The sequence below is a fragment of the Chamaea fasciata genome, unplaced genomic scaffold (genome assembly GCF_029207755.1).
Source record: "Chamaea fasciata isolate MVZ Bird 193981 ecotype frontalis unplaced genomic scaffold, bChaFas1.0.hap1 SCAF_3, whole genome shotgun sequence".
In the NCBI taxonomy this organism is placed as follows: Eukaryota; Metazoa; Chordata; class Aves; order Passeriformes; family Sylviidae; genus Chamaea; species Chamaea fasciata.
Window position 1 is genome coordinate 34,097,289 of NW_027094088.1, and position 17,686 is coordinate 34,114,974.

The window sequence follows — 17,686 nt, forward strand, 5'->3', positions numbered from 1 at the left end:
GATTTTACAAAGCACCTCTTTTTTACAATTAAACCCTATTTGGATACAGAACAGATGACTGTTGTTTCTGAAGCCAGTATTTCATTTTTGACGACGTATTCTATGATTTGTTTGTGACTTTGTATTTTCCTCTTTGTAATTTTTTTTTGTAGTTTCAGGGGAAAAGTAATTTATTTATATTCCTGGTTTATATCCAGAGTACAGGTCAGTGATCACTGAGAGTTTGTAGTCACGGCTGGAGTGCTTAACCTTTGGGGCACACATGGAACGAGACCACTTCACTTGTCTCTGCTTTTGCGCTGCTGTCCTACTCTACACTGAGGTGTCTGCATTTCTCCAGGGCCTTTCTCAGAGAGCTCTTCCCTCTCATTGCTGTCTTCCTTCTCTGCCCTGACAACAGGGAAAGGCCTTTTAGAAATACTTTAATTTTTTTGTCTGCTCCCCTGTGCAGTATCCATGTTACAATGGCTCCTCTGCCCTTTCTTCTGCATCTTTTGGCCATCTAGGTTGCCCATTGCTGTTGTTCCACTTGCAACTCAGGGTGCTTTATATTGGCTTCCACCTTGTTCATCTGTGTGCTGAGTCAGTCTCTCCACTTCTGTGAGGTGGTTATACGGAGCTGTAGTATCTCAGGGATTCCAAAGATACTTTGTTAACTGAAGATAATGGCTTTGATGAAGAAATCTTTCTCATGCAGATCTAAGTGGAGAAAACAATCTTCTATTGAATTTTAAAGATCTGTGGCCTCTTCACTGGCTGAAGATTTGTTTTTCTGTGTAAGAACACTACATTCCGCTTTTTTTCTTTCCCCCCACCCTGCTCCATGACCAGTGTTTCTTGAGCCAGTCCTTGGAGGACAGAGTCATTCTTGCAAAAGCAGGGTGACATTCTGCATGATGGAGATGTATCTTTTGGGGATGTTTTAGGCTGAGGGTGGTGTCCAGGCTGCCACTTGGATGCTGTCCATGTAAGCTACAAGTAGAGAATCTAGTTCTGTACTTCATTTGCAACGAGAGTGGAAATTCCATTGCTCTGTTAGAAAATGTAATGACCTGGCAAACTTTCATTTAAAGATTGCAATGAAGTTACAACAATTGGCTCTGTTTCTATGAGGTCAGCATTAACTCAGTAATCACCTCTGGTCCATTATCTTGTCTTTCTGTGAGTCTATTACATGTGCCATTGCTGCACGGAAATTCACTGAAGTACAGAACACTTGAACAGATTCTCTGTTACCTCTTGGGTGCTGAACTAGACTGCACTTTCTACAGCATCTGCAACACCTTAGAGCCAGCAGAATGTTTACAATACACTACTCTTGTGTGGCCTGGTTAAGAATTGTTCCTTACTCCAGTTTCATAATCAAACACATGCCCTTTTTCTGATATTTTCAATACATTGTATAATATTGAATGCATGCTACTTGTTTTCAGTAGAAAATTAAATCTCCATTTTATTAAAAAATGAAGCTGATCTCTGATTTAAAATGAGAAGGGACGGTGATGAGAATCCCAGAATTCTGAGTGCAGTATATTCACTTTAACAAAAATAGTTTTTTTGACTGATTGTTTACAATATGTGCAGATGATAAATATTCTTTTAGATACTAGAACAGCTTTTTAGCTGCTTTATTGTTATGAATATATTAAGAGTATTTGTTAAATCAGCACAGAGTAAAATGTCTCCTTTTATATGAAGAAAATAAAATCAGTGTAATTGGTAAATGAGAAGGAAAAAGTGGTAATTTGTGTATACAAGATTTTATAGTTTTTGTTCTATATATATTGTTTGAGTGATGCTCTCAGGTGATACTTCCATCTCAATGAGCAGGTATGTCAAACTTCAGAACTGTTTTGCTGGACCTACTACCAGTGTAGATTGGGTCCTTGGAATAATTCTATAGAAAATGGGTTTTTATACATTTTGTCTTTTCTAACTGTATTTTGCTGTTACGTGGTCACAATCTAAATGTTTATTTGATCCATGGTGGATAAGAATTGATAATTTATATCATCTTCATTCCTAACGCTAGGAATGCTGTCCCAGCTAGAGAGGACTGGTACTTGCTGTCATTTCTGTCTGCTAGAGGATTTGGCATTGCTACTCCCTTAAGTTGTTCCAGCTGTGATCACACAGGATCACATCACTTTTAAGTAAATGCATCCAGATTTAGAGAGTTTGAGGGGTGTGTACCATTATTTGGCTTCAGATTCTTGTGAGAAACTGTCTTGTCCTGATACAAAAGGAGCCAGAACCCCTATTACAAGACGAATAACTACCATGATACGCTTTTTGGTTTTTTTGGGGTTTTTTTTCAGCTTTACATGTTGAGTGATGGCTCATGAGTTCATTCTGTTCTGATTCCCTTAACCCAGGTGGTAACCACAGACACCTTTGGCACACAAAGCCAGTGACAGCCTTTTGTGGCTGGTAAACTGAATTTTATTCCCTTCCCCTTGGCTGAGATGTGACAAATCCATTTCAAGGAGAGAACCTGTGCAGCAATTCTGCTGATCAGATTAATTGAAGTCCTCTATTGATTTCTAACCCTTGCTGCCACCAGCCAGCAGGGAAGGAGAAACTATCTGGCCATAGGTTCTTCAACACAAAGCCTCTCTCTGAATTCTGAAGTGATTATCTGTCCTGTGCTTTTCCAGACCCAGCGGATCTGGATATTTAGTCTCATTCAGTGTTGAAACTGGGAGCAGAAGAGATACCAGTCCTGGTTTCTTCACTTGTATTTTTTGTTTTCTGGGCATTTTATGAAATAGCTTTGACTTTGTCTACGTGCTTGTTCTCCCCTGCCTTGAGAACCCACCTTATACCATCTGCCTTACTGATTACTTCTTGTGCTTTTGAGAGCTTAGATTCTTGGATTCACATGGGTTGATGTAAGTTTTCCTTCCAGCAATTATTTTTTAAATGAATGATGGATCATATAAATTGCTAAGATGATGACCCTCCCCTCTTTAAGTAAACTTTTCCAGGGCTAACATCCAGTTAGGAGATGGCCCTTTTTTCCTCTACCAACAAAAACCCCAAACACAAAACCCAGGGGAAAGGGGAAGAAAAAAAAAAAAGCAAGCATTTTCATGTTTTCTTCACATTTTGAGAAGTATTGAATCATATTTCAGCAACCTGTATCTCATTTCCTTGGACTGAGTAAATATAACTTGAGAGCTGCATGCTCAGGCAGTAAAAATTAAGTGACAAAATTCACATGATTTGGTGTACTACACGGTTAAATTATGGTTTGAACTAAGTCTTAATAGAGATTTAAAAAAAACCCAGGCTTTTCCCAGTTACAACAATCCTCTAATCCAACATTTCACAATAAAGTGTGTTTTAAGTTAACTTTCAAATTCTCTAAGAGCAGAGTAGCAGTCCACACTGCAAATGTGTACTGCATTTTTCAGAGGTCCTGCAAAATATGAAGTACCACAATAGTTCACCAAAACAAATCAGCCACACGAATTTATGTTTAATATTTCTGTATTTAACCATTCCGTTACCTTTCTTCACCACTTAGGAGGGTGTGGAAGGTGCCTTACACTGCTGAAAGTATTCAAACTTCAGAAGATTTAATGTAGTTTTTTAGACTATTTTCTCATGGGGGCTGAAGTAGAGGAGAAGATGATTGCAAAGAGTTCAAGAAGTTTTCATTATGTTTACACAGATGTACAGTAATACCCGAAAATAAAGACATCTATTTTTTTAGAATTTTCATAGTATTCTGTTTCACAAGTTGAAGGTAAGACAAACGTTTCTCATCAATATTAAAGTGACATGAAAACACAAAATGCTTTTGTTTCATCTTGAACTACCAAAATCAAATTAAATTTAATTTTCAGGCTATCCCGTAATAGTGAAATTTTACAAATTTTCATTGCTGCAAATAACTTTTTCTTAACAATTTTATGATAAGGATATAAGAATTGTCTTAGGCTCCAAAATGTTTGCTTTAGGAAAATGGTAAAATACAGGCCAAATCTGACAAGCCTACAACTCCATGGCTTACCTCCTTTTTAAATCTCTTTGCCCAGGGTAGAACTTTGTAGGGAAGAAGTCTGGAGCAGTAAAATGCTGACTGTTTTTCTATCAGTTCATCTTCTATCAGCTTGATATTTTTTAAATAATTTTTTTAAATGCTCCAATCCTTCTCTCACCAGTGGAAACCGTAATTCTGCCAGTACCTTCTGAATATTATTCTTCTGGCTTTCACTGATCTCATTCCAGGCTTTCTTTTTGCCAGTGTTACACTAAACCTACTGAATAATTCCAGTTAGGAATGTAAAAGCACAGGGTTGTTAAGTTGGTATCTTTCTGGTGCCTAAACTATTGTCTTGCTTTTAATAACATTTTATTTTTGATAGCACTTTGCCTTGAAAGTTGTATTTAGATAAACTATAGTTTCTAAAGTGATCACTTTCCTTGTATGATTATTTTTGTTGTGGTCTGTATTAAAAACAGCAGGTGGGTGATATTTTGGAGGTTTCTTGGGTCAAATTGCAAATGATTCTCATGTGACTGAATGGTGTGTACTGGGTCATTGCTCCCACACACCACCTGATCTTTTGTTTGTATCTCCTATGCTGCAGTGAGAGCACAGGGAAACCCCCACATACCTTCCTGTTAGCATCATCCCCCATCACCCTTCTCCATCAAAAAGTATCCAACAAATTACAGGTGCAAAACTGAATTTGGGTTATTGCTCTGTTTTAGTGGTGGTCAGCTGTCTGCAGAGAAAAACCCCTGCAGCACCTTTGTAGGGGAAGGAGAGGGACATCTGTGTGTCAGGAGTTCTAGCAACTCATACCAGCCGAGGTGGTTTAGTTCCGCCCAAAGTAGAAGGCTGCTGTGGTGTGATTTTTGCCTCTTGATAAGATGGTGTAAATTTCCATAGCTGAACAGTGCAGAAGTTGATCACACCTTGTAAAAACTGTATCATACAATTAAGTCATGAGGCATTCCCTCCTGGGATCACAACACGTGACAAAAACCAGTGAAAACAATCTGGAAAAATTCTGGAGTTTTTTTATTCAGAGATAAAACATGGAAAGATCAAATTCTTTCCAGGCTGAACTAGATCTTATTTAATGGTATCTTATTTAGCTAATGGACCAATGGGCCAGGAACAGCTCAATCAATAATCAGTCTAGCAAAAACTATCATATTCTTCTTCACCTTGATACTCTCCAATGCAATTAAATAGCAAGTGTCAAGGTGGGCAAAGAGTGGTGTGAATGGAGTACTATTTGTTGATGTTTTGTCTGTCACAGGTTGAGATACTCCAGCACAAACACTTGCAGGATTTTGTTGAGATTGTCGATAGTGGCTTTGTCAAGGTTTTCTTCTGTGTCCTCCATGGTATGCCATACTGCAGGAAAAGGGGATGGAATCAGGTGGAGGACTGGAACCCCTATAAAAAGGAAAGTGAAATTTGGAGAAGAAATATTGGAGAAGTTCTGTTAAGCCGACTGATAATTCACCATTTAGCAACAGTCAGGTTACTACTCAATAAACTTGCTTTTTAGGGTGTGTCACTGCAGCTTCCTTTTGCCTTCTCTTGTTTTGATGCTTGTGACTGCATCCCATCATTAGCGTGTGTTGTGTAAAGCTGCCACCTTCCTTTCCTTTGAATACTTCCCCTCTTTTCTTTTTTTTTTAATTAATCTGTAGCTCCTTTTTGTTGTTTTTTATTTTATTTTTTTTTAATTATTTTTTTTTATTTTGAGATTCTTTGCATTGTTTAGGAGCGAAAGAAAGAGAAATCACTGCAGCTCCTCAAACTGAAAACCGATTACCATGTTTTGGTGAAAGTGTTAAGACTGAACATTTTTGAAGCATTCTTTTAGTTCTCTACATAAACTGTAAAATAGGGTGTCTTATTTTTACTCTATAATAGAGACAGTGTTGCCCTCAGATAAAGGAACTTGCACTTAAAAGGACTGTTTCACTGTATATATATATCTGTATGTGTATGTATATATACACATCAAGGCACCTACACGTACTGCAACTTTCAGGAATTAAATCAGTCTTCTGCTTCCTGATTGCTTTTGGGGAGGAGCATTTTTTTTTTCTCAGCCTCTTTCCTGTTTACCTGCTTTTCCTCTGATTTTTCAGCTGCATAGCACTAAGGAATCGATTTTTTTCATTAGGTGTTACATCAGATCTCTAAAGTTGGATTCATAAGCCTCAAGTTGGGGCAAATAAGCTTGAAAAACAGGAGCATATACACTTGCTCATTTACTAAATTTCTTACTGAACATATACTTCAAAATATAAGAATTTCTGGTACCTCTTAGTAAAAATGGAACGTGATCATCCTCAACCAAGCCTCGATGTAAAGTACTCTTGAAATACTGACTTTGAACAGGGTGATTCTTCAGCAGATTCATGTTGTGTAGCTTTTGCTCTGTAATGCACAATGAAAGTGATTATTACAATTTTTGGACAGTGAGGCATGTTAGCACATTGGAATTATTTTTCCTCTCATTTTCTGTCAGAGAAGAAAAAGGCAGTGGTGACTGTCTTTTGCATTTGTTTAATACTTGGAAGACCTCAGGATTGGTGCTATTACCATCATTTTACAGAAGTGAGAACTAAAACATGGAAATGAAGCAGTTGCCAAGTGTCACAGAGTGACAATCAGTAATAGAATCTGCTTTGTTGCTTCCAAATGTCTGAGAGTCTTCCTTCAGTTGTTTTATTAACTAAGTATCAAAATCTTCATATAGGTTTACGATTTCACATTTATATTATCAAAGATTGTTACTGTAAACCATAAAATTAATCTAAAAATCTGGTTTACAGGGCTTAATTCATTCAGAAACTACTCACTAGGTTTTGAAATTCATTCAAAGCCCATATCCTTCTGCTTACCAATTGCTTGAAGCCTCTGAAACCATCGAAGAGTGTTTGGAAAATAATTGGGAAAGACTGGGTTTGGTGCACCAATTAAATCCAGCAGTACAAACAGGTCCTGGAGAAGGAAGAATCTTTAGTACAGAACTTTCCTACAACATCAGCAGCAGCAATGAAACTCTTGGTTTCCTGTATAGGTCACGAGCAGGTCTTTGCTAGCCTTGGCCAAAGATCTGACTTTTCTACTGTGGTGCCTGAGAAGAGTTCACTAGCAGAACCTGATTCCGATCTGATACATTTTGCTGTCTTTCCAAGGAGGGAAAAGATAGGCTATTCCTCTGTTCCTCTAGCTGAAGCAGGCTGCATAGCTCAGTGTGCAATTTGTGCGTTATATCTCTTTAAAAGAAAAATGACGGTAGGTGGGGAGAAAGAAGAGGAAATTGCTTCTTCCCCTGAGAACAACCAAGTCTGTCAAGGGAAAGACATTTTATGAGTCACAAGAAGCAGTGACAGAAGTGCCTCAGCAGTAAACAGGGAAAGTCAAAAGGAACAGACCAGAACGTTAGTAGGAATCAAAGGAAAACAGAGGTTGCTGTAGCTTAGTACTGAGTACTGAGATTTGTTCAGAGGCCAATACTGTTTGTGCTCTTTCCTTGTCACTTTGAATTATCTCTTCCTGAAGAAGGTGGGTATCCTAGTTTATATTCTAATAAATTGTGTATTTTGATATGAGTCCTCCTTGTACTGGCATGCAGCAGGTCTAATCACCTGAAAAGCTCTTGCCAGTTCTCTTATCATATTTCATGTTTCCAGAAGCTTCTTCCTTTAATTTCAGTGGGGTCATGGTTTCTTGGGAATTTGGCCAGTTACCTACTAATTAAATATTTTTAAAAATGCCATTTACTCTTGTTCATTAAGGAGGTGAAAGCCACTCACTATGCCCTGCAGCTGGTTCGTGGTTGTTGAACCAGGTGGATGTGGAGTCGATACCATTTTCTGAGCCAAGTGCTGAGATCCATAGAGGGAATCGGAAGGGGACCACCGAACAAAGGCTTCCTCACCATCAAAAAAAATGAGCTGAAGTGAAAGGTCTGGTCTTGACATTGAGCTTGCCTGTTGGGGGAAGTTAAAAGTGAAATAACTGATTCTGGCCAGAGCATTAAATAAAGGGCAAATACTGTAATCATGTAAGTAACACAAATGAGGGTGCATTTTCAAGGTTCCCTATGCAAACCTTCCTTTGGCTGTTACTACGGTGTAATAGTGGTAGTGATCAGTCAAGGTAATTGTTATTGATATAACACAGTGGCACATTCTCCAGTCTCATGTAAGTTTGGTTCTGGATAAAAGTTTCATTTCTGACTTTGGACTTCAGACATGGGCTGAGTGTTGAGACCTGCAAAACCAGGTTGCAGCAACCTTATCTCAAATAATGAAGGAGATGTGTCAGTAACAACACCTGATGGGAGTGCTAATAACATTATTTGATTGCATCACAAGGATTAATGTAATTGCTACAGCTGTGCATCAGTGGAGGTGAATTATGTGTTTGACAAGTTGATGGCACTTTGAGCCCCTTCTTTTCATTCAGGGGAATTTGCAATCACTGAGGCAACTTTATGCTAAAGCAAAGCTAAGAGAGTAGGTATGTCAGATATCTTTCCCTTTCAACAACCAAAAATATAACAGCACTAAAACGTAAGAATATATAGGATAAATGTATTTAATGTCACAAAAAAGACATTTGTATGAAATTTCTTCCCAATCTAGAGGGAGTCTACTATCTGAAGCCTTGTTTGAACTGTCAGAATTTCCTAATAATCCACAGCACAGCAAATCCCAGTCTGGTTCCACTAAATGAACAGTTTTGGGAACTGTGGTCTTGACAGTTGCCATAAATATTTTAACCCCTCAATGAATTAACACTACTTCAAGTAAAATTGCAGGATGTGGTTAAAAAGGTGGGGTCACTGGCAGCAGTCGTGTCCTGTATGGGCTACAACTCCCAAATGGCTGGAGCTGATGTAATATAAACAGTAGTGAAAAGCTTCTATAGAATGTTGCTCACACAGGCAAGATGGTATTGATTGTGCTCACAGTGGTATATTGATTTCTCTAATGCCAATGGTTTGCTGCCCTTTGTCCTTTGCACATGACAGAGCGCTGTGGGCAGCAGTCATTTTGCATTACATTCTGTAGGAAACTCTATCAGTCCTATCTGAGTTTTAGAAAGTAATACTTCTGTTATTATTACTGCTTAACACATTTTAATAATGTGGAGAGATGTATTTGCCCATTAATGTTAAACTTACTTGTATAATTGGAGAAACATCAAGATAAAAATCACAGCTTCAAGTCAAAGTATAAATAGATGTGGCTGAAAACATAGCAAAGTCTGTTGTGCTACCATAAGCAGGGCAAAAACATCATAGCTAATGTATTAAGCAGATGGATCCAAAAGTATATTTTGTTAACAGACTGTACAACTGGTGGCCTATGCAAAGTACGTAGTTGCCTTTTTGTCAAATGCCGTCATCTTAAATGATAAAAACCAATTTTCATTGTAAAATAGTGTATTCATAGTGAAAAAAGGCCAGTCTTTAAAGTCACTGTGCAGCCTGTATCATAAATAATGACCAGGCAAAATTTATTATAAATGAAGCTTCTGAATGAAAGCCTATGTATTACAGGAGTGTTCTGTTTTGTGATTAAAAATATTGGCATATTCTTAATCTTCCCATTCTTAAATATTCACATATCAGAAGGCACCAAATCAGTTTCTGGAAACTACTGTCTACAAGTAATCCTAATACCTGAGCTGAGTGTACTCCTGGTACTTTGTAGAGTGTCTCTCACATCTGAGAGACCTTTTCCTGTAAAAGCTCTGTAAACATATGAGAACTATTTTTCTGTGAATAGTGAAAACTGAACCAGTAGATGGCACTCGTGAATCCGTAATCCTACAAATTTGTAATCCTACAAGCTTCTCGAGTTTGTAGGCTCAACAGATTTTTGTGCCTAGCAATTGCTGTCCTTTGAAGCAGATTTTCATAGCACAGGTGACACAGACTGATAACATTATACTCCTTTCATAAGTAAACTATTCAAATTCATAAAAAAAAAGAAGAAAAACTTGAAATCCTTGTGGGATTCGGGGACCTGAGTGTGACTCTTCTGCACAACAATTAGTTCATCAGTGTCCCAAAGCAGAATACAACTGAGAGATTCAGAATGCAACAAAACTTTTCAATGACACTAGATGTTACTGGATATGATCGGGACTTCTGAGTCAGGTTCCGTGCCTTTTAGATAGAAAGCAGCTTTATATCTTTCCAAGTCAATGAAACATCTATTATTCATGTATCATTTGTTATTTTTATATATGTTTATATAGATAACTTCTAGATATCCACCCTTTTTATAAGAAATGTTAATGTAATAATGTACTTTAGAGTAGTAGATACTGATCTCTGTTTGTTCTTGGAGTCAATGGGAGATTTATTACAAGCATAGCAATCAGAGAACCCAGCATGCAGGCTATGGAAAAGAATGTGGAAATGCCCTGAGGCCTGTTGCTGTTGGAAAGGCAAATGAAAATGAAACCAAAAAAACTACCTTGATTAACTGAAGCTTGTTATCCAGGGCACGTGCCAGCTCCAACATCATAGCACAAGGCACAGCTGAATCAGTTGCTCCCACAAACACTCTGTCCTGCCAGTGCTGTCCAAAGAACTTGGAATCGTAGTGGCAAGCGAGTACGAGATGGCGTTTTGCAGAGGGGTCAAGAGTGCCAATAATGTTTGAGAATGTTTTATAGCCATATGGTGTGTAACTCTGAAATGTATCTTCCGCAATTTCCCAACCAGCCTTTAACATTTGAAGACGGTGCTCGATATGCTGCAATTATAAAAATCAATCAGATTAATATTTCTTGCTTCAGAAAGATGTTTCAGACGAATTGTCATTAGCCAATTAATAGTGGCTCCTAACCTTAAGTTCAAGGTGTTTGAAACTTTATAGCAAAAAATGTAATACCACTGTGTAACTTTGCTACCTGAGCCTTTCACTGCCTCATTTGCTTTTTATTTCTTCCTTTTGACCATTCTCTTTAGAGTGTGAAGGTGTTTTGAATTATTGCCAATTATTACGACACATTAAGATCTTGATGAAGTTTTCAGGCCAGTGTGTTTTTCAGGTGTAACTAGAGCAGATTCAATGTTAAGATATTCAAAGCTTAACTCAGATGTGCCCTTAAATTAAAAGTCAGAACTGGCTGCAGAGACCTTGTTGTGGCTGTTTAGGCAATTACCACACAGAGATGCCAAACCAGTATAAGGAAAAAAAACCAAAAAACCTGTTTGGGTTGATTAGTTGGTGTGAGGCGGTTGGGATTTCAAGCTTCTGTGAGAAATCTGCCTTTCAAGTGATATAAATTGTTTACAAGGCCATAACAGGTAGATTCCTTTAAATTAAAGAAAGGATGAAACATCTCAGAACAGTGTTTTGAAAATGAAATTCTGTAAGCATAGCTCATGTAAAGGTAAGAATTAAGACCATCCATAAGGCAAATCATTAATTTTAGCTATCTTCCTGCCTGAAGACAATACCTCTAACAACACCAGTTATACTTCAACCAGAGTTCTGGCTAACTCATATTATAGGGACATCTCTGTTTCTCTGTTGAGCAACTTGTTTTTATGGGTCCCTAGAGAGCTGCTTCAAGGCAGATTCCTCTCTCTTTAAGTAAACATTAGGAAAAGCCTCTGAGGGGAAAATAGATTTTGAAGACTTGGTCTGCTACTAGGGAAGTCAGTATTCAGTAGGAATATTGCCATAGATTTTAATGCTAGAACAAACTTCCATTTTGTTTGTGGTCACCCTCTGAAAGCTTTTACAACGTTGCGTGGTCCATCAGCTATCAGTAGGCAGAGTAAAGAATGTCTGTTAAGGATCAAGGGGACTATAAGCTTGGATGGAGCTCCCAGTAGCCTTTCCCCTTATGGGAGTCCGATGCTTTTTGTGTCTCAAAAAAGAAATGTCAACCATTTCAAACTCCATTATTGTGTCTTGACGACAGAGGACTCTTCTTTTTAATACATGCTGTTTCCTTGTAACAGGATGATCCTATTTTGAACGTGATCTGTGGTTTTCTAGCTTAGGCTCAGCTGGTTTTTTGTTTTTCTTCCTTTTCCCCCTTTCATTTGGCTGCCTTCCAGAGTATCGCTAAAGAAACCACAAAACTAAATCTACAGAGATGTGCACACACACACACAATGCATAAAAAGGCTACATTTTCCCAATCTACCAATTGCAGAGTAGCAAATAAATTTGTTGTAGTTGGGACTGTCCTAGAGCTCTTGAGCCAGTGTCTGAAGGGCAGGTGAAGGCTAGTGAGATGATGTGAATGTCTTTAGTAAACTCAGCTGTACCATTGTCTGTCTCCTGCTTGCCTAATGTGATCCAGAGCCAGCATGGACACTGTCCTGAAGATGGATGCTGTGAGTGCAGAGCAGAGGTGCTGACAGGGCACCAACCCAGTTGTGTAGTAATTTCTTGTGGCTCAAAGACAATGTGCTGGAGTCTTTCCTGCCTTGGGGCCAGCTGCAGCCTGGGTTTGTTAGCCCAGCACTAGGACACTGCTGTGCTTGGGCCAGTGGAGCTGGTGTGGTTCGTGGACCAGGGCTGCACTTTGTTGTGCTGACCATTTCATCTTCCTGCCCCTTTGGGCCCCTCTGTGATCCCTTTTTGTGTGGATACACCCATCTGAAGCAACAGCACCCAACCACAGCACTGTAACAGCACAGCACAGGGCCTCTCCAGAAAAAAGTGGCAGGGTGTCTTTTATTTCATCCCATGCGTGGTCTCAGGTTTGAAACAGTGACCAAAAACCTGCTCATCTGAGGGAAAGGACACCCATTGTGTTGCACTTTGGGTACCAAACCTGGAGCAAACTTTTTAATTTAAAACATGATTTTTTAAAAAAAAAATACTTCTTTTTCATCATGCTATGCAGCCCTGAGAAACAGTGTCAGCTAATGTGCAAGCCATGTCATGTAGGCACTATGCGGTCTAGACCTGAACAATGACAGAGTTCATCCTAGTGAATGAAAGGAATGTGACTGTCACTTTAGTGGGACTGTCTCTTTGGTGGGGGGTCACCGAAGGTGTTACCAGAACATAAATAATAATTATAATATATAATGAAGATGTTCTTAGGGGTTGTCAGGAAGTGTTGTCTTACCTGTCTCACAATGTAACTTCCTTCTGATCCCGGGTATCTTTCTATCAGGATAGGGTGCAAATCATTCTCCCACATTTCAGAAATATCTGTGTTGGCCACAACTTTTTGAATAGCATCAGAACTTAAAATTCTTGGTTGGTGAGAATACTGTAGAAGGTAGAGAGAAGAAAAAACGCTCTAACTATTAATAGAACTTTTAAACCATACTTTCCTTCAGAATTACAGTAAAAGTGGTATATTTGGCTACTTTGATTTGCTCCCAAAAAAAAGTAACTTTTAAAAAACTCTTTTCACTCAGAAAAGTGAAATCTTTCATTTCCATGCAAAATATGCTAGTATTAAAAGTATGGCAGAAAGTTTCACCTACCAGCTAGCTGTAAAACCTCAGCCTATGAATGGGTCCTCTGTTTCCTAGTATCTTAATTCTACATGTCATGTCTGCAACCATGCCACCTTCAACTGAGGTTTCTATTGAGACAAAGACCAGAAGCTTTGTTTCTAGTAGCAATAATATTTAGCTTTATGCTAAATGTGTCTATATTATAAGATGCAGTACTACAAAGAAATGCTCAAGGTAACTTAATCCCAGAGGGAGTGAGCTGTGTCATTGTGGCCTCTGGCCACATGAGTGTGACTGCACAGAATGCTGTGGCTTGTTTGGGGCTAACTGGGGCATTGTCAGCTTGGTGACACATGGGTTAACCTCAGAACCAACAGCCCGACAGCCCGTCTGCTGTGACAGCCACTGGTATGTGACCTACCTCCCCAGTGACTTCCTTTCTGTTGCCCAAGCACAGGCCTCTGGGGCTCTATCAGGTGACCCAGAGTGCTTGAGACATCCTCATGTAGCTGGCAAATGCACATCTTTGATGTGCAAGAGCCCCAAGCGCTCTGGAGTGGGAGCTGAATGCCGGGTGGGATTGCCAAGGACATCTCAAATGCCCCTTTATACAGCAGGTATGAACCTATCCAATCTCTAGCATTTGTCTCCTCAGAAACTTCCTGTGCCACTACTGTTTTTATAGATTCCTATTTCAGGCACTATCATATCCATTCCTCATTTATATCACAGGGTCTTCCCCCTACTCCTGTGTTCCTTCTAATGAAAAATATGCCTTACATGACCAATAAGACTTGCTGTCCTTCAGTGTACTTTGCCTATGCCATCCTTTCTGAGATGAGCAAAAGGAGAGAAACAGGAACATGAGCACATCATAGTTTATACTGTAGGACAATGGTATTTTTTATTATTTTTCTTTCTTCAAACTGTTTAACAGCTGACCTGCTTTTAGGCTGCTCCTGCATCATAAATAAATTGTCATAAATTAGTAGTCTAACCCTACCATTGTATGTGTTAACAAAAAATAATCCACTCTCCTTTTCTACTCATGTGTGTCATTTCACATGTGTCTGAAATAACACCTAAAACCTGGCCAGAACGTGAACTGACCTCAAAAGTCAGATATCTTATTACCTGTTATCTTATTACCCTAGGTGATTAATATTGTTAAAAAACGGGGGTTGCCTCGCTATTTGTCTTCTTTTCTATTTCATTTGTGTTTGTACAAGAAAGTATGAGCGTGAGTATTTTCTAGACTTCACTGCAAACATTTACTTCTACCCTTCTCTTTTTCCTAGCTGTTTATCTCCGTGTGAACCTTTTCTCTAATTCTACTTAGTGAAATTTAGTAGAGGAGTGACACAAAGACACTGAATCTCATTGTGCCAATTTTAATACAGTCTTTAAAGCTAAATTTTAAGACTGTAAGGACACCAAAATTTAGGATGGGCAAATTACATTTTTAATGCTAGCAAATTCAGACATAAATTAAGGAAAAATTGCATTTCATCTGATATAAAGATGAACTTTTGAAAGTTTTGAAATTGTACCATGGAAGTTGTAAAACAGTCTTTTGAAATACTACAAGTTTAATGTGGCAGAACTTAAACCAGTGTAAAAGAGGCACAGACGAGAAAATGTCAAGGAGTGGTTTGGTTTAGGAGAAGCAGGCTGTAAGGGGAGACTGAAAAGCTAAAGCTATGTACTTCAGAAAAGTGTAGGAGGACAATTCAATTAAGGAAGTTCAGAAGATCTGTCTGCAGTTGAACAAGTGAAGAGTATGCCTGGCAATTGGGGTCATCGAAGCACTTTGCAAAGGAACATTATTAAAGTAGAAATGCATGAAAATACTTGAGAAGAGAGGAATCAATTTCCACTTCTAATAATGGAGATATCTTCAAATTTGGGAAGTAAGAGGAGTTACAAAAGTGGTTATGAAATAAAAGAGAAGAAAAATAAGATTTGTATGTGACTCATTCTTTACAGTGATTCTTTACAGTGTTGGTCAATCCCTATTTTGCCACAGCAGGGAGGTGGAAGAATATATTCTTGACAGGGTTGTCACTAAGCCTGTTGTACTAAGCCAAATAAAACTGCAAAACTTCAAGTTCTACAAGTAGCCCAGGCTTACCTGTAGGACTTTGAATTTCTGGCTCACACATCCCTCCAGGGAGAAAGAACAAAAGTTGTTGAAGGACAAGAATTTGATGAGGAAGAGGAAGCTGTTCTTGCTTAGTGTGTGCACAGGCAGAGGAGCTCAGATGTGATGGTTCTGTGGCTGGATGACACTACTGACAGCACTGGCAAGGAGATTGACTGGTCAGAATGAAACCAACTAAAGAATGAAGTGCTGGGGCTCAAGGGGGCTGAAAAAGGGGCACTGGGACTACATGACTGTTCATTGACCAGTGCGACTAAAGATTTAGCCCCGTGTGTTCCTATGTATATACAGTATATGTACATATACGTGTATTGTGCGTAGTTACAGATGTATTATGTTACTGATATATAGTCTGTACATGAGCAATATATATTATATAGTGAGCTATTCACACATACATGTATGTTTTGTAAGGTACAATTAATAGAACAGAATGACACAGTATCTCATTAACAAACAGATAAACAAGCCAACATTTCCTTGAATGGGGGATGAATAAAATCAAGGAGAAAGGGAATGACTAAGGGGAATGTGGAGTGAAAGGTGTGAGGGAAGCTTCATTTTACCAGCATGTCCTGGACTCCGATCTGTTGGTGAAGAGAATGGTGCACTAGAGTAGTGGAATTCAGTTGCTTCTTGCTGAACTTTGACTTCAGCTCTTCTACAAACACTTGGGGAAGGGCCCTAGAAGTATATTTTCTGTTTGGAAATTCCTGAAATGTTTAGTCCAATGTGATTTGCAGTTACATTCTCTCCTATGTTTCATGTGGTTTAATTCTTTATGAAGAAAACTATGTTAATGTTTCATAATGGAATACTAAGAGCTGCTACATTGAGAAATCTGTGGTTTAAGGCTTACCACTGTTTAATTAAACCTTATCTCAAGATTCCTTTTTTCACTAGTTCACACACCGCTCTAAATTAGACACAACATAGTATGGGTCTACAACATGTATTACATGCATTACATCTTTTCAAAACAAATTTGTACCGGCTATCAGCGCCATGCGTACTTGTTTTTCCTAGGTTCGTCTGCATTGCTGCTGAAAGAGCTATTTGTCTTCTCCAACTAAGTTACTGTCCTCTGACTCACCATAATCACAATGAAAGCTGGAGTGCAGTAGAATGTTATAAGGAATATAATTTCAGATTTCGATCCGTCTTGTCCTGTTTAAGAGGTTTCCCCTTAAATTCAGTATCTGCCCCTGACAAAGCTTATCGCTCTTGCTGCCTGGACCCAGGCGGTGCGAGATGACAAAGCCAAACGCGTGAAGATTTGTTCTCTGCAGCCACCAAGCTCGGGCTAAGAGGCAAGCCATGGCACCCACCCTCACCTGCGGGACCGCGCCAAGGGTGACCCCAGCCCGAATTCGCGCTGGAGGCCAGGGCAGGAGGGGTGAGGCTGTCCCCCCGCCCAGCCGCTGACCCCTGCCCGCACCAAGGGAGAGGCGAGAAGCGCCTGGGAAAGGCAAACGCGACCCACCTTCTCCAGGGTCCACTGCGCTCCGGCGTCCCTCCCGAGCGCCGGGCGCAGGCAGGCGGCGAGGCACAGTGCCCCGAGCAGCCGGGCAGCGACCCCCGCCATCCCCTGCCTCTGCCTCTGCCTCGCCCAGGGCCGGGGGCGCAGATGAGGGAGCCGCGGCTGTGCCGGCGCAGGAGGCACAGAGGAGGGACGGAGGGAGGCACGGAGGAGGGACGGAGGGAGGCACGGAGGAGGCACGGGAAGCTCGGAGGGAGGTGGCTGCGGCAGGAGAGGCGCTGGCTGCTGGAGCCGCAGCCCTGCCAGCCGAGCCCGTCCCCGCAGCACGTCAGCAGTGCCAGGGGCTGCCCGCCGCCCCCCGGCCCCCTCCCCGCTCCCTCCTCCCCCGGCCGCCGGGCCGGGAGGGCGGGCAGGCGCTCGTGATTCCCACGCTGGGAAAAGCCGGAGCCTGCGGCATTCCCCTGAAAGCTGGTTTTGTGTTCCGAGGGGCAGCTCCGGGACGGGCTGCGACTCGGGCCCCGCGTGATCCCTCGGCCTTGGGGCAGCGGTGGGAGCTGCGGGCGCTGGGATGAGGGAGGGCTCTGGGCCCGGCCTCTC

The 17,686-nt window shown here is 40.3% G+C and overlaps 1 protein-coding gene across 1 annotated transcript; it reads right to left on the minus strand.

Moving 5' to 3' along the window:
* Nucleotides 1-5,018: 5,018 nt before the first annotated feature.
* Nucleotides 5,019-17,322, minus strand: QPCT (glutaminyl-peptide cyclotransferase). Its single transcript, XM_066178561.1, has 7 exons — nucleotides 17,093-17,322; nucleotides 13,109-13,255; nucleotides 10,483-10,764; nucleotides 7,804-7,980; nucleotides 6,886-6,985; nucleotides 6,302-6,418; nucleotides 5,019-5,419 (listed from the first exon to the last, which is right to left on the minus strand). Exons 1-7 carry the CDS (start codon nucleotides 17,192-17,194, stop codon nucleotides 5,274-5,276), a joined length of 1,071 nt encoding a protein of 356 aa, XP_066034658.1. The 5' UTR covers nucleotides 17,195-17,322; the 3' UTR covers nucleotides 5,019-5,273.
* Between the last annotated feature and the right edge of the window lie 364 nt (nucleotides 17,323-17,686).

Bases quoted from the DNA above. Each gene is read 5' to 3' on its own strand.
- QPCT (XM_066178561.1), bottom strand. From the start codon at position 17,194: ATGGCGGGGGTCGCTGCCCGGCTGCTCGGGGCACTGTGCCTCGCCGCC. The intron at 10,765-13,108 runs GTAAGACAACAC...TTATAATTGCAG, and splicing joins GAAGTTACATTGTGAGACAG to CATATCGAGCACCGTCTTCA. The intron at 6,986-7,803 runs GTGAGTGGCTTT...TTCCTTCTCCAG, and splicing joins CGAACCAGCTGCAGGGCATA to GACCTGTTTGTACTGCTGGA.